The sequence below is a fragment of the Pipistrellus kuhlii genome, unplaced genomic scaffold, assembly GCF_014108245.1.
Source record: "Pipistrellus kuhlii isolate mPipKuh1 unplaced genomic scaffold, mPipKuh1.p scaffold_m20_p_1, whole genome shotgun sequence".
NCBI lineage: Eukaryota > Metazoa > Chordata > Mammalia > Chiroptera > Vespertilionidae > Pipistrellus > Pipistrellus kuhlii.
In genome coordinates this window covers 29,153,361-29,170,244 of record NW_023425404.1, presented here as the reverse complement: position 1 = coordinate 29,170,244, position 16,884 = coordinate 29,153,361, and the positions used below count along the sequence as shown (strand labels likewise).

The 16,884-nt window shown below is 39.2% G+C and overlaps 1 protein-coding gene, 1 long non-coding RNA gene and 1 other non-coding gene across 3 annotated transcripts; all 3 read left to right on the top strand.

Annotated features, from left to right (window-relative positions):
* Nucleotides 1-986: 986 nt before the first annotated feature.
* TMX1 (thioredoxin related transmembrane protein 1) lies at nt 987-15,065 on the top strand. Its single transcript, XM_036437032.1, has 8 exons — nt 987-1,270; nt 4,341-4,456; nt 6,321-6,366; nt 8,528-8,656; nt 11,066-11,111; nt 11,206-11,307; nt 11,428-11,494; nt 13,204-15,065. The coding sequence occupies exons 1-8, from the start codon at nt 1,119-1,121 to the stop codon at nt 13,380-13,382; spliced, it is 837 nt and encodes a 278-aa protein (XP_036292925.1). The 5' UTR covers nt 987-1,118; the 3' UTR covers nt 13,383-15,065.
* Nucleotides 4,574-4,707, top strand: LOC118710341. Its single transcript, XR_004985383.1, has one exon. It is a non-coding gene; the product is annotated as a small nucleolar RNA SNORA70 (small nucleolar RNA).
* On the top strand, nt 9,815-10,976 carry LOC118718318. Its single transcript, XR_004987770.2, has 2 exons — nt 9,815-10,168; nt 10,410-10,976. It is a non-coding gene; the product is annotated as an uncharacterized LOC118718318 (long non-coding RNA).
* Nucleotides 15,066-16,884: the final 1,819 nt, after the last annotated feature.

Below are 16,884 nucleotides of genomic sequence, written 5' to 3'. Positions count from 1 at the left end.
CTGAGGTTATCTGAAGGAGTGTGGGGATATAAAGAAAAGGAGGGGACCAGTACAGCATCATGCAACAAGCCACTGTCTGGAAGTCAACCAGAGGAGTTTGTCAAGAAATTTTAGAAGGAACAACAACAAAAAACACAAACAAACAAACAAAAAAATAAGCAAGGCACCACTGAAGGGACGACAAGAAAGCATTTCATAGAGGGTGTGGTGATTGTAAGTTGCTGCTGGCAGTCAAGTAAGGTCAATACTGAGAAAAAACTACTGGGTTTATTAACATGCAGATCACCGGTGTCCTAGAAAAGGCCTTTCAGTGGAGGGTTGGGGAAGTGGCCAATTGGAGTGAGTTTAGGAGAGAATGTGAGGTGAGAGGTGTAATGGCAACCATTTTCATATGAGTGATTAACACTTTCTAAAGAGTGCACGTTATGACTTGCACTCATATTTGTTCTCTCTTGATTTCTGATCTAGCATCTTTGTGATTATTGCACTAGAAAAACTGAAGGATAACATACATCCTAAAGTGCATTAACCTTACCATGTACAGCTCGATTGGCTTTTTACGTTTGTGTATGCCCCTGTAACTAATGTTCAGATTAAGACATAGACTATAAAGGGTACTTCATATGGTTCCCCTTTCCAGTTTATAATCCCCCAGAAGTAAAACCAATATTCTGAACTCATCTATACATCCATTAGCTTTACTACAAAAATTTCCCCAAAGGAAACAAATGAAAACTCTGAAGGGCATTTAATCGGAAATTAAAGTAATGCAATTACAAAATGCCAATCAGTTGGCACCAAATCCTGACCTTTGAAAGCCTTCCTCCCCGAAGCCCCGCCCCCTTTCTACACCACGCCCCCTGTTGTTTTTCTGCCTAGCAACACCGGGGCACACCAGACAGTGAGCAGAGACCGCTTTTCTGTCATGCGCACTAGGGACAGGCGCGCTTCCCTCCCTACCACAAGGCGTCCTCCACACACTGAGCGTCCACCAGGCGCGCACGCGTCCCGCCGCGCGGCCTTGCGCATGAGCAGATCGGCCCGCCGGGGCGGAAGTGAGGAGCTAGTGCGCGGAGGTGGGGCCGCGGCGCTTGCTGTCGGGTGGGCGAGCGGCCGACATGGCGGCCCCCGCGAGTCCCCTGGTTCCCGTGGCAGTCCTGATGCTGTTGCTTTGTGGGGCTCCCCGGACCCACGGGCGGCGGAGCGACGTGCGCGTCATCACGGACGAGAACTGGAGAGACTTGCTGGAAGGAGAGTGGATGATAGAATTGTGAGCGCGGGTGGCTGTCTCGGGGGGCCCCTCTCGGTGGGCTGGGCAGGCTGGGCGGGCTGGGGTCCGAGTTCCAAGCCTGGGCACCCGACGTCGCCCCCTGCCCCTCACGCGGGTCCGGGTCCCGGGGGCTGTCACTGCCGCCTGCGGAGCCCGCCGCGCCTCCCGTGGGGATGCCGGCTCGGTCCCGCCCCCTTCCCGCTCCCCGCGAGGGTTAAGCTTCTGCCTCACGCGCGCCCCGGCTTCGCGTCCAGGGACGGGGGGCGCCAGCGAGGTTGCCTTTCGGTTCTCTCTGAACTTTAATTCAGGGCTTTAGGGGTGGGTGTTTGACGTGACTAGTTCCGTTACAGTCATTTACTTTAGAGTGGTGCTTCATAGGCGGACTCAGATTTATTTTCACCCGATTTCACAAAAGGAATCTGAGCAGAACCTCGCTTCTCCTTTTAATTGTCCTTAAAAGGAAGTCCATCTAGAGTGTAGGAATTGGGGACTTTTGTTTTACATATTATTTTATGGATTAGGTATATATGTATATATATATATATATTTTTTTTTAATTTATTTTTTTACAGTGCCACGTACATTCAACCTGGGTTAATTTTTAAAAAATCTTTGTTCCCTTGATCATTTTTTCCTTTCATTGCTTTTCTCTTTCTACACTTCTCATTTCTTTTTTGTGCATGTGTGTGTGTGTGTATTTGTTTGCAGAGAACTGAATGTACTGGGTTGTGACTCTTAATGCTCTGCAAGTGGTACTGCATTAAAGATAAAATTAATGTATGAGTGTGATTATAAACTCTGTTCGAAGAAAATCACAAGTCTGTGGTGATTCCTTATAATGAGATGCTTTTTACATCGGTAGAAAAGAACCTATCTGCCTTTGCTATAGTTTTTAAATTGGTGGTAGTGGTGGCATTATTATTGATATTGATATTAATTACATTGGTAGAAAAAAACAACAAACAAACAAAAAACACCGTTATTGAGTGTTAACTGTGTACTAGACACTGCTAAGCACTTTACACATATTATTAACCTTAATCCTCTCCAAATTCTATAAAATAAATATTATTGCCCACGCTTGACAGATGAGCGGCAGATACCTAAAGATCTAATTAACCTGTCCAGGTACTGCTATGCTGCTTCCTCTGTTCCCAAGCCTGCGCAGGGTGGGCATGCAGTAATAGCTGTTAGACCCCCTCCCTTGACCCAGAATTCAGGGAGTGTTTTCCTGGATTGTTGGGTTGCCAGTTTAGGATGCAGGTGGACTTGGACATCATTAAGGGGAAACCCATAATGCTAAGTCAGTAATTGCAGTCAAAAATCAAATGTTCATTTATATAGAGGGTAAGACAGGGGAAAATGTTTATAGTATGAATAAAACCAGTAACTCAGTGAAATGAATTTTCAGGCACCATTGATATAGCATGTTACGATATTTAGTTTTTATTAGGAACTTGTTTTAGATTGTGTTCATGAAGTATTGTACCACAAATAATGTGTTAAACAATAGTGATTATGAGTTTATATGCACAATACAGTCAAGCATTACTGAAGGAAATTTCTAGAAACTGAATTTGATCCAACTGTATAAATACATCCGTCAAAAGTGAAGTATAGGTGATTTGAATTATTTTCATTGTAATAGTGTTGTTATGAATTTTGGCTTTTATATGTGGTACTAGTTGTATTCCACAATGCTGTACTTTTAGGGGATTTATTTTTTAATAAACTAAGTTAGGTATTATACATAATGGAGTGCAGAAACTACTTTTGTGTTTAACAGGTAAAAACCTAAAGCAAATTATAAGAGAATACTAGTAATACAATAAAGTGGAAAAAACAAATATTAGGGAAAAGTCAGAGCTTTGAAAACGCTGAATACTCCAGGAGTAATTTAAATCCTAACATGGCCCTAGCTGGCTTCATACAGTAGATAGAGCGTTGGCTTGCAGACTGAAGGGTCCCAGGTTTGATTATTCTGTAAACGGATTCTCCTCGGCCTGGGCCCTGGTCAGGGCTCGTGCAGGAGGCAACCAATTGTGTTTCTCTCACTTCCATTTTTCTCTCTATCTTAACCTCTCCCACTCTCTCTCTAAAAATCAATGGAAAAATATCCTTGGGTTAGGTTATGTTAAAAAAAAAATCCCTACATGCTTGGTCATAGGTTTGGAAACGAGATGTTAAAAACACGCTGGTCTGTCTAATGTGTGTGTCTATGGCTTACATTTTGAGAGACCATTTATATAAAAATGCAGATTTTTTTGGCCTCTTTTAGGTAAGATAAGATAGCTTGCCACACTGGGCCAGAATTCTTGTGGCAGTCATCCTGAGTAGTGGTTTCCTGTTTCAGGTGGGATGCAAGTTCCTTATTTATTCACCACAGTCCTGGGTGCTTCCTGTTTTTCTCATTCTGGCACCTTGCATTTGACACTCCTTCAGTGTAAAATTATTAAAACTAGTGAACTCCAAATTTGGCTTCGAGCTTTATGGTGGCCACATTTTAATGGGAAAATCCAATGGTTCTTTTTTGTTTGTTTTATTAATTTTAAACTGAGGATATTTTTCCATTAATTTTTTAGAAAGAGTGGAAGGGAGGGGGAGGCAAACATTTATGGGTGTGAGAGAGACACATAGATTGCCTCCCACATGCGTCCCAACGAGGGCAGGGGATGGAGCCTGCAACTGAGGTACATGCCCTAGGTCAGAATCAAACCCAGAACCCTTCAGTCCTGAGGCCAATGCTCTGTCTAGCTCTATCCACTGGGCCAAACTGGCTAGGGCCAAAGGTTTTTTAAAAGAGATGTTTGCATGTGAAAAGTCCTATTATCTTAACTTAATCTCAGGATTACTTTTATGTGATTAGCATCATCAGTTCATAGTTCTTGATTAGGTCTTGATCAGGTGTTAGGTCTAAATTTAAAACTTTTTCATTTTCACAAAAGTAATCACTCTATTATCTTGCTTTTAGTATAAAATATTCTTCATAAATTACACATTCTATAATTTTTATTTCAGTATGGTTGTATTGGAATGTTTTCTAATTTTTTATTTTAAATGTTTTTCTCAGTTTTGCTCCATGGTGCCCTGCTTGTCAAAATCTTCAACCTGAATGGGAAAGTTTTGCTGAATGGGGAGAAGATCTTGAGATTAATGTTGCAAAAGTAGATGTTACAGAGCAGCCAGGTACTGTAAGTCTGTGGGTAGTTTTGTTTCTTTCCATGCTGGGCTGATATGTTTATTCTGTTTTCCACATCACATGGTCTTCACTCTATCTTCATTAGGTTTTGAAAACATAACTGTCTGCAGTTAGCTAAGCCAACTCCCTCACTCCCTCATGGGGGCTTAGTGTGCAGTGGCTGCAAAAAGCAGATTCCCTAGTTGTGTATGCAGCTTATTCCTTTTCTGTGTTTTTCTAAGGGACCTTGGAGACATCTTCCTCACATGACTGATCCTTTTTTGCTTTGTAACCCAGGCCCCACACTAGAATGTAAGATGCCTCTAAGAAGTCTTAGAACACTGTGGTCCAGTGGACATTGGCCAAGCCACCATGTTCTTTGTAGAGTCAAGGTCATATTTCTTGACAAGTGGTCTGAATCTGTAATTGTGTTCTAAATTTAATACCTGTTATTTGAAGACTGTCTCCATGTAAAGTCTGCATGGTTGTGGGGTCAGGTACACTCCTGACTTGGCCCTCTGGACAAGTGGTAGGTCCTGCCCTTAGGGATGCCCCTTTCTTACTCTAGTTTCTTCTTACCTGTTCTTGGTCATGGTATACCTGGGTTCCTGACTCTGCTCCTATTCCATCTATATAATAAAAGCCTAAGCAACCGTTATGGTGGACAACCAGAATGATCAGTCACTATGGTGTGCACTGACCACCAGGGGGCAGACGCTCAATGCAGGTGCTGCCCCCTGGTGGTCAGTGTGCTCCCACAGGGGGAGCTTTGCTCCACCAGAAGGTGGGCTCATGGCTAGTGAGTGCAGCGGAGGTGACGGGAGCTTCTCCTGCCTCCGAAACAGTGTTAAGAAGCAGTGGTAAGGAATAGCAAGCTGGCAGGAGGTAAGAAGCAAGGGGTTCCAGATTGGAGAGGGTGCAGACCGGGCTGAGGGATACCCGCAGTCAGACATCCCGCTCGCAATCCAGGACCACTGGCTCCTAACCACTCACCAGCCTGCCTGCATTAGGTGCCCCCAATTGCCCTCTCCTGCAGGCCAGATTGCCCCCAATGCCCTCCCCTGCCTACTTGATCTTGCCCCCATCTACCCTTCCCGCTGGCCTGGTCATCCCCAACTGCCCTCCCTGCAGGAAATGGTTGCCCCCAACTAACCTACCCTGCCAGCCTGATTCTCATCTCTAACTGCTCTCCCCTGCCGGCCTGATTGCCCATAACTGCCTCTACCTCAATCCCTACCACTATGGCTTTGTCCAGAAGGAAGTCGGCCCCCAGCCTGCCCCACCCCCTGGTCAGACTCCTGGACAACTTCCCGATTGAGGGATCAATTTGCATACTATACTTTTATTATATAGGAACAGTGGTATAATTGATCAAGTGTTTATAAATTCACTTTTTAATTGATAATATGTAGTAGTGTTTTTAAGTTGCTATAGGTAAATAGGATTTTTTGTTGTTTATGTTATAAAACCCAACAACTTTTAGGTATAATTTAATATTTTTTCCTTATTAATATTTAAATCAGAATCATCTTTTTTTAAAAAAATATATTTTGTTGATTTTTTACAGAGAAGAAGGGAGAGGGATAGAGAGTCAGAAACATTGATGAGAGAGAAACATTGATCAGCTGCCTCCTGCACCACTGCCCGCAACCACTCCCCCCTCCCCCGCCCCCCCACTGCCCGCAACCAAGGTACATGCCCTTGACTGGAATAGAACCTGGGACCCTTGAGTCCGCAGGCCAACACTCTATCCACTGAGCCAAACCAGGCAGGGCCAGAATAATCTTTTAAGTAGCTAGTGAACAGCCCATATAAAACCTACTTTGTGATCTTCCTTATATTATATTTATTTCTAATCTTTATCATTTGCAGGCCTAAGTGGAAGATTTATCATAACTGCTCTACCTACTGTTTATCAGTAAGTATTTAAAGATTTGGTAGTTATGGAGAAGGATGCATCATAGTATAATCAGAATAGTAGACCTCTGGCCTGTGTCACGTTTAAGAGCATTATACTCATTAAGTATGTTAGGAGGCTTATTAACTGCTAGTGCTATTCTAGATGCTGTTAGATAAATGAACGATATATGAAACAATCCCTGAACTCAGAGATTTGTAATAGTTTTCAAAGGTGATGTTCACATGAAATGGTTTGCTACGCTTCAGCATAGTTAAGTGTTTTTGAGCTCAGAGTTGTGGTAGGTCCTGAAGGAAGTGTGGTAAGGGAAAAATCACTGGGCTGGAATGGTTCATGGAGATTATGGAGTTGAAATGCAACGTTGGAGGTAGCACAGAGTAAGTAAGCATTCTATCCTAAGGGTAGTCTCGTAAGTCTTTATAAATGGGAATGTGATATGTTAAAAAATTAGCTAGAACGTACGATAGCTCAACCTTGGAGAAATACCGTATTTTTCGGACCATAAGACGCTCCGGACCATAAGACGCACCAGTTTTTAGAGAAGGGAAATGAAGAAAAAAAGATTCTGAAACAAATAGTGTCCTAAAATATTTTATGTGCATTAAAACCCAACATCACAGTCATAAACACATGTAATCAACCCTATAAAGTAAACAGCAGCATTTAGAACCATTTTAGAGCTGGGCAAGCACACAGAGACCACACAGAGCCGGGCAAGTAAAAAAACTTTTTTTAAAGTATATGTGTAGGCTATATTTGGACCATAAGACGCAGGGACTTTTTTCCCCACTTCTGGGGGAAAAAAAGTGCGTCTTGTGGTCCGAAAAATACGGTAGTTGGGTGTTAAGTCAGAATGAATAATATTATGTAGTCTTCAGTATCAAGTCTTTTTTAGTTTGACTTTATCATCTAAGTGGGGATAAGAAATCTCAAATCTGTGTACCTGCCCTGTACCTTAATACTCATCTAACTGGTGGGTTGAATGCCAGGAGGTACCACTCTCCTCATTTAAAGTTATGAAAATAAGTTGGCAGTTCTTTGTGTGTCTATATTTTGCTTTTCTTTGTTGTCTTTCCATGTTTACATTTGTTTACTTGTACCTTTTTTATTCTTCCCTACTCCCTTTGTTTCTTTAAATGTCTATTCTCTATCTCTCCAAGTGCTTCTTTTCCTTTTCAATCAGTACATTTCTCTACAGGCCCCTTACATGGCTATAATCAGACTCCCCCTTTTCTTTTCACTTTTCAACACCCCTTGAACATACCTGGAATTTCCTGCCCATTTTCTTTTAATCATGTTTATCTTGCCCCTTCCCCTAATTTCTGTCTTTTCAAATCTTATTTGTCCTTCAAAAACAGGTCAAATGCCATTTTCCCCCCACAAAACTTTTGTTTTTTGGCTTACTTGTGGTATTTAACTGTGGATGGATAAAGGATCCTTTAACCCTACGATAGGTAATAGGGAACTATTGAAAGTTGTTGAATTTAAGTGATAAAAATAAAAGTGTTAATAAGTAGAATTAGACTGACAGTACTATTTAAGGTAGTTTGGGAATGGTGGGAGTAGGGAAGGTATCATGACCCTGTGACAGCGTACGCTGGGATTGGGAAGAACCAGGTCGATGTTAGGACATCGGCCACAGCAGACTGTACAGTAGAATCACTGAAATAGGACGAAGGGAAACACTTTGCCAGATGCCTCCCGTGATTTAAGGCATGATGCCTGAGACGATGTGATTATGACTGAAAGTACTAGAAAATTGCCTTAAATGCTTAACCTATAGCTTAACAATAACTGACAATATGTAACAAACACTTTCTAACAACTTTTCATGTAATATGTGTATTATAAATAAGTCTTAAAAGTCATTTTCTGAGATTTCTCTACTTTGTATTTTATAATGACATTGTTTTTCATAATTTATTATTTGGAAGAATAACAGAAACAGTCTTAAGACTTATGATTGTATAAAAATATAACCTTATTGTTTAATTAAATTTTGGGCTAAGATATTGTGAGTTGATAAATAATGTAATTTGCTATTTGTGCATTGCTAATGACTTTGAATATTAGGATTAATTGTATAGTGAGATTAAAGAAATAGCAAAGCAAATTGTTTAATTTTTTGTGCTGGTTAATATTTAATTCTGATCCTCTTCAGTTGTAAGGATGGTGAATTTAGGCGCTATCAGGGCCCAAGGACTAAAAAAGATTTCATAAACTTTATAAGTGAAAAGGAATGGAAGAGTATTGAACCTGTTTCATCATGGTTTGGTCCAGGCTCTATTCTGTAAGTATGAGGGATTTTTCTCTTACTTATTTCAGTTTCAATTAGAACAGAGAATTATATTTCATGTAAATAAGACATACTTGGACTTCTTATGTGATATTTTTGATTTGACTCTTCTAAGTTAAACAGATCCTTTGATTCTTATCAAGTTAGGAGACATTTTATAAAATTAAGTTGAAAGCTTTTTCAGGAATGTTTTAACTTTATGTCTATGTGGTCATTTGTATCATCAAAAGCTAAGTAATCCTAAGAGCGTGAACAGCATAATGGGTAAAGCTATCATCTGAGCTTAATATTTGAATGAGAACTAACTTATGCTAACCTTTAGATTTTAGTTCTTGATTTAATGTCATGGAATCACTTTCTGATAACTTTTTGTTTGAATAGATGGATGAACAATAACCCTAATATCATGACTAACCACTGAGCTTTACATATAACTAGAGGGTAGCAGCTTGTTGTGGAGCAGTAAGCATTGGAAATAGCATGCATATTTCATTATGACCCATAAGGCATTGCACCCCCAAGTCATTGGGGTGCAATGCCTTATGGGTCATATGAGACTTCCAGGATTATTGAGTTTTGCTGAGGTCACTATGGACTGACATCCTGGTGTGACTAAGCTGTCTCTTCCTTGTCATCTCACCACACATGCTGTTGGAATATGGGGCGTTGGGGCACCAATGGTATAAGAGATAAAAAACTGATTCTGGATTCTGCAAGTAGGGGAAAGATCAGTCCCTAAATATTATTTTGAAATAGAAGCTATCTTTTCCATCTTTCTCTTAAACCTCTCCTGTGAAAAATTTCGGAATTGATTTGTCAGAATTCCCACACTGAACCACCATATCTAATCCAATTAAGGGACCTATTATTTGTGTTAGAGTCTAATTAGTTCAAACTATAGTGAGGCTATACAGTGCTTTATTTTTCAATTCCTTGTTCCTCTTCTCATCTTGCATTTTAAACAAAAGCAACATGATTAAAGTACCTTTCTATGTTGAACTGAAAATGTAATTAATTTTATTATTTTTAAGAATAGTTTATTGATTTTTAGAGAGAGGAAGGGAGGGGGAAGAGAGAAACATCAATGTAAGAGTATAACATTGATTGGCTGTCTACTGGAGATTGAGCCCACAACCCTGGCATGTGCCCTGACTGGGAATTGAACCAGCAACCTTTTGGTGGCAATGATGGTATCCAACCAACTGAGCTACACTAGGCATAGTGATTTTTGTGTTTTTAAAATTTCATAAATGAGTCTTTTTACCCTTTCAGTACAAGAAGAAGGTTGCTTCTGAGTCTCTGTTGAATCCTCAGGGCAGCAGCCCATACCTTTTTTATTGGTAGACTGAATGAGGGGCACTCACAATGCGTGTCAGCTCAGCAGGTTCCCTTACCCAATGATTGGCAGTTGAATCAGGTCATCCTGCATATAGGAACTTTGGCTTATGTATGAATTGGTTTATGTGTTGGTGGCAAACAGTTGGGAACCAATAAACCCTTATTTTTGTAGCATACCTTTTTTTTTTTTTTTTTTTTTTTAATATACTTTATTGGTTTTTTACAGAGAGGAAGGGAAAGGAATAGAGAGTTAGAAACATCGATGAGAGAGAAACATCAATCAACTGCCTCCTGCACATCCCCTACTGGGGACGTGCCTGAAACCAAGGTACATGCCCTTGACCGGAATTGAACCTGGGACCCTTGAGTTCGCAGGCAGATGCTCTATCCACTGAGCTAAACCAGCCAGGGAAAGCATGCCTTTTTTTAACTGTCCATGTGGGTTTCATTATGTGAAAATAATCATTAGTTTTATTTATATGATGGTTTAGCATTTGTCTTCTATATAATTATTTTATATATCATTAAGCTATATCAAATTAATGCTATTATCAGTTTTATTTAATGTTAATATGAAAGGGGGGTAATTCTCAGGTGGGGAAGATCCATCCACTCAGTTAGTGGCCCTAGTTCTTCTTTCAGGCTCTGCTCATGAAGGGATTCTCGGCTTATTTGGAGCCATTTGCTTTTCAGCATGCCTAACTTTAACTGACTGGTTCCATAGACCTTGTAACCTGTTATTCAGAGTACATTGGAGAAGTCATCAGATGAAAGGTGAAAGATTAATGTCAAAGCAATAGGAGAAAATGAAAAAACAGTCAAGTGTTTTATTTATGAGAACATCACATAGTGGCAACAATTATCAGAAACTTAATTTTCATTAATAAGTCTTATTATTACAGTCTTGAAATTAGTACTGTAGGACTAATCTTGATGAACACCAGTAATAAAATCTAGCCTGCTGGGAAATTAGAGTGAAAAATAGAATATATAGCTATATACACATATTATACTTCAAAGATATATATCTTATCCAGTTTTTTAATCATCTTGCTTTTATTTTAGGATGAGTAGTATGTCAGCACTCTTTCAGCTATCTATGTGGATCAGGGTATGAGTTAAAATTTTATTTCTACGTTAAACATTTTTGACATATGCTTTTTAAATGACCAGGTTTTTAGGTTAATTTTTTCTTTTAATTTTAGACTTGCCATAACTATTTTATTGAGGACCTTGGATTACCGGTATGGGGATCATATACAGTTTTTGCTTTAGCAACTCTGCTTTCAGGACTATTATTAGGACTTGTAAGTACCTTATTTATAGAGTACTGGGAAGAAAAATATTGTAAAGTTTGATAATTTTATATAGTTGCACTAGCTTTTTCACATGTTATATATTTGGATTTCTTATGTTTGTTTTTGCAGTGTATGATATTTTTGGCAGATTGCCTTTGTCCTTCAAGAAGACACAGACCACAGCCATACCCTTCCAGTAAGAACATTTTTATATTGTTTTATTACTTTATTACTTGCTTATTTATTCATTTAAGATTTTTCTTTTTTATTACAGTTGACAAATGGGCTACATGATTTGAGTTGTTTTCCAGGATGTGCGTTTGTCTTAGATTTTGAGTGCTAGGGAAATACCCAACTCAGTCGAGCTTTAAACAAAATAGGAATTTATTGGTTTATGTAGCAAGGAAATCTGAGGGCAGAGTTGATTGGATCCTAGGGCTCAGATGTTAGCATGTTATATTTCTGAATTGCTCAGTTCTCCTTGTCTTTATTTGTTCCATTTTTGGCTCTTTTCAGCCTTTAGCATAAAATGATTATAACTCACAATTGCAGAAAAGGAAGGAAATACACCTTTCCCCTAATCCCATCTTTTCAAAAAATCCTGGTGCATTCCATTTGTATAAAGGGCTCACTTGCAACAGTCATTGTAAACCAGGGCTTCTCAACCTTGACACTATTGATCTTTTAGGCTGCATAATTTTTAATTATGACGGACTGTCTTTTGTATGATGTTGGATATTTAGCATCCTGTTGGTCTCCAGGAGCACCACCTCTCAATTGTGACAATCAAAAGTATTTCCAGACATTGCCACATGTTTCTTGGGTGGCAAAATCATCCCTGGTGGAGACCACTGCTGTAAACGTGGTGCTCACCAAAACTACAAGAGATGTGGTATAGAGAAGAGGCTATTGACTAAACAGAAAAAGGGACATTTCGCTTTGTCCCTGTATTTTCCCCCTCCATTCTGGATTGATTGCTTAGGATTAGGGGCAGTCTAGGAATGCTGAAGAGAGTTAAAACTCATTGGCCCAATTGTGTGTTTTGATGTCAGTTTAACATGGTGTATTCTAAGTTTTAGTTAACTAGCAACTGGCCTTATTAAAAAAAGTAAAAAGAGTATATGTGTATATATTTAAAAATTAGCACATTTTATCGTTTATAATTACCTGTATATATAAAAGCCTAATATGCAAAGTGTTCTCTCGTGAGTTTGACTGACTGGGAGTTTGACCTGGGACCCTTCAGTCCGCAGACCGACGCTTTACCACTGAGCCAAACCGGCCTCGGCTGATTGCTCACTATGACGTGCACTGACCACTAGGGGACAGTGCAGAAAGCAGGAAGACCCCAGCAGCCCACAGCCACTAGGGACCCTACCCATGCACAAATTCCATGCACTGGGCCTCAGTACCTTAGTAAAAGTACATGTGGTATAGAGGATCACATTTATGAAACCACATGAAAAAACATGGGTAGGAATATAACCTTCAACTGTAAATGTTTGATTGCTGTTCACATGAGAACTGAAACAAGGATAGTGCTGAAGTTTGTTTCAGTATACTTATTACTTAAAGGACTTAATAGCAAATTAATATAAGATAGTTATATTTAATAAGTATATTTTCTTAAAACATCCATATTTATAGTGTTAATTTGATTCATTAATTTAAATTTATAAATAGGTAATAATAATGAATTTGGTAACTAAAATTGAACTTGCAAACCAATTTTTATTTTTATGCTATCTCTTATTCTTGAAGATAACTTTTTTCTTTTGGAAATCAAAACTTATGATTGATAAATAAATGCCAAAGCAGTTTATGGTATATGAGTTGTGTATTTTTACACTAACGTAAATCTAGTATATCAACAAAAAAAACCATTTTGTGATCTTTATCTTTAAGAAAAATTATTACCAGAATCTTCTCAACCTTTGAGAAAAGTGGAGGAGGAACACGAGGCTGATGACGCAGATGTTTCAGAAGAAGAAGCTGAAAGGAAAGAAGGAACAAACAAAGACTTTCCACAGAGTGCCATCAGACAACGCTCTGTGGGTCCTTCATTGGCCACAGATAAATCCTAGTTAATTTTTATGAATATCAATATGATTTGGACAAAAACAGATTAATCATTTCTTTTGGTTTGAAGTGAACTGTGACTTTGTACACTGAAGGACTCAGTCTATATTGTCATTAGATTGAAAGGTCTGCCTTCAGAAAATAAAAGAGCACTATGTAAAAAGTTTGAAATAGGATATAACAATAGTATGGTGGTTTAAACAATTTTTTAATATTTTGAAGAATCTGGTGCCAAGCAATAAGATTTGTGTATGTTTAATAACATTTTTCATAATAAAATTTTTCTGAGTTGAAAACCTACACTTCCCAAGTATTGCATTATTGAGGTATTTAAGGAGATTACAGAAAAAAATTCTCATTTTATAATTTTTTTTTTCAGTTTCACTTTGTGAAAAACACACCATATTTCCCATAAATGGGAACTTTGCCTACTGTCTCAAAAAATAGCATTTCTGACAAATCTGGTCCTTTTAAATACAGTTCAAAATTTCTTTGTATTTTTAGATTGTAAAACTAATAAAAACTACCTTAATTATAGTTTTTTACACATAGATATGCTACTGATTTAGGAAGTTTTCATAAGTCCATGGTGTTTTCTTGATTTCTATAAGACCGGCTGCTATTTTTGTTCCTGTGGTCAGTGTGTGTTTCTTACCATGGGTTACATTTTCCATTTTCCAAACATGATAGTACCCTGGAAATATTTTTCATGTTTTAATAAATAGCATTTTATTTTGTCGTTGCAAACAAGTTTACTGAGGGCTGTTTAAAATTGAACAGCCCTGCCACTGTGGCTCAGTGGCTGAGCATTGACTTATGAACCAGGAGGTCATGATTTGATTCCCGGTCAGGACACATTCCTGAGTTGCAAGTTTGGTCCCCAGTGAGGGCATGCAGGAAGCAGCCAATCAGTGATTCTTTCTCATTGATGTCTTTCTCTCCCTCTCTGAAATCAATAAAAATATATTTTTTAAAACTTGAGGAGCTACCTACTGATATAACATTTTGGCCACTCATTAGATTTTTGAGTCATTCTTATTGAACTTGTACTTTTTTTTAAATGTGAATGTGAACATTCCTGATTTTATTTGTTGTGAAAAAGCTATTTTATATTTTAAAAATTCACAGAAGCTTAATCTGATATAAAGTTAGCATTCTACTGAGGGAAAATAATTTTTTATAGTGTTAGTTTTCAATATATATTTTCCTTACATACAGAAAGTTCTTAATTGGTTTTTTAAAGTCATTGTATCGATGTTTTAAAATGTTTTTATGTGTTTGAGAAGACATACTTTGTACTCTGTACTTTCTATTGTGTTATTTCATAAGTGGGAATCAGCAGGATGGACATTTAGTGTATTTTTACTCTTTAAAGAGTTAGAACACAGCAAAAATGAGGTCAGTGTGGGGTGGCAATAGAGAACTGTATTGGCTCTGAGAAGGGAAAAACCATTAGTATTCAGAATGAATCGCCTGTCTATTATGTAATAGATGATTTCTGTAATGTCCCCTCTCATTTAGATTCTTCCTCGGTGGGTTCATTAGACTTAGTATCATAATGTACAACAGTTACCTTTAAATGCCTCCCCTTTAGAATATTAAGTATTCTACCACTGAGTTTGGATGTGTAGTAATGTAATGCTTTAGAAAAATATTCTAAGCACAAAATAAACTTTTCTAAGCCTTCACTAGAGCTAAAGACGTGTGATTTCTAGTTGAATATTTAGAAATGCTTAATTTGTATTTAATAGTGTTCAAATGAATAGTTGTGTCACTCTGTACTTGATGCATGTCATCATACAAATCTTTTTCTATTACCTGAACAAATGATAGAGGAAAGCATTAGTAAAGCACTCTATTTTCGAGTATACATAAAATTATAAATTTCAAGTTTTTATGTAATTAGAAAATATATATACAGAAAATTAAAAGTAGGCTGACTAGGTAGAGGCTTGATATTTCAGAAAATGATCATCTTGCAGTTCTTAAGCACTGTCACTGTAAACATCTGCATAATCAATTTTCTGTTATATCGGAGGCTCACAGAAATGATGTGGGGTCATTTTACCTTTAGCAGAGCCTTTTTGTTTCCATTATTGGCTCATTTGTTATATATTCTAGACATTCGTGCACAGTGGGAGGTCCCTCAGCCTGGCCTGTGCCCTCTCGCAGTCTGGGACCCTAAGCCAGCAGGTGGACATCCACGGAGCGGTCCTTAGCGCTGCTGTGGAGGTGGGAGAGGCTTCTGCCACCACCGCTGCACTCACCATCCATGAGCCCAGCTTCCGGCTGAGCGGTGCTCCCCCTTAGGGAGTGCACTGATCACCAGGGGGCAGCTTCTGCATTGAGTGCCCCCTGATGGTCAGTGTGTGTCATAGTAACTGGTCTGGTCATTGAGCTGTTCATTTGCATGTTAGGATTTTTATTTATATAGGATAATAAATTGTTGACAGTCTTACTGATGTCTCCCATTCTCCCCCCCCCCCACTTTCACCCAGCCCCTATTCACCACCCTATTGTCCCTGTCAATAGGCTATGCATATCTATCTATATAAAAAAGCCTAAGTGACTGTTATAACCTAATTACTGGTCGACCAGTCACTATGACACATACTGACCACCAGGGGGCAGATGCTCAATCCAGGAGGTGCCCCTGGTGGTCAGTGTGCACCCACATGGGGTGCGCCATTCAGCCAGAAGCCAGGCTCATGGCTGGCAAGTGCAGCTGTGGTGGCTGGAGCCTCTCCTGACTCCACTGCAGCACTACTGAGCGGTGATGGCAGGCTCAAGTGACATGTCGCCCGGCCCCAGTTCAGGCTCCTCCCTGGCCTGTTATTGCTTGGCACATTGCTACATCCCCCAAGGGGTCCCAGGTTGTGAGAGGATCCCTCCCATGCACGAATCAGTGCATCAGGCCTCTAATAAGTATATAAGTTCTTTGGTTTCTCCTATTCCCCAACCCTCCATTGAGGTATGTCAGTCTGTTACATGCTTCCATGCTTTGGATCTTATTTTGTTGGTCAATTTGTTTTGTTCACTAGATTCCACAAATAAGTGAGATCATGTGATATTTGTCTTTCTCGGATTGACTTATTTCACTTAGCATAACAGTCTCTGGGTCCATCCATGCTTTTTGACAGATGCATAGTAATCCATCATGTAAATGTCTCAGCTTTTTATCCATTCGTTGATGCACAGTGGGAGGTCCCTCCGCCTGGCCTGTGCCCTCTCGCAGTCTGGGACCCTAAGCCAGCAGGTGGACATCCCCGGAGGGGTCCATTGATGGCTACTTGGGCTATTGCTAAATTCATAGTTTTTCCATATTCGTTGCGTTAATCTGCATTCCCACCAGCAGGGAACTAGTGTTACTTTTTCTCTTCATCCTCCTCAGCACTTGTTTGTTGATATATTGATGATAACCATTCTGACGGATGTGAGGTAGTATCTCATTGTGGTTTTAATTTGCATTTCTTTGATGATTAGTGACTGCATTTTTTCATATGTCTC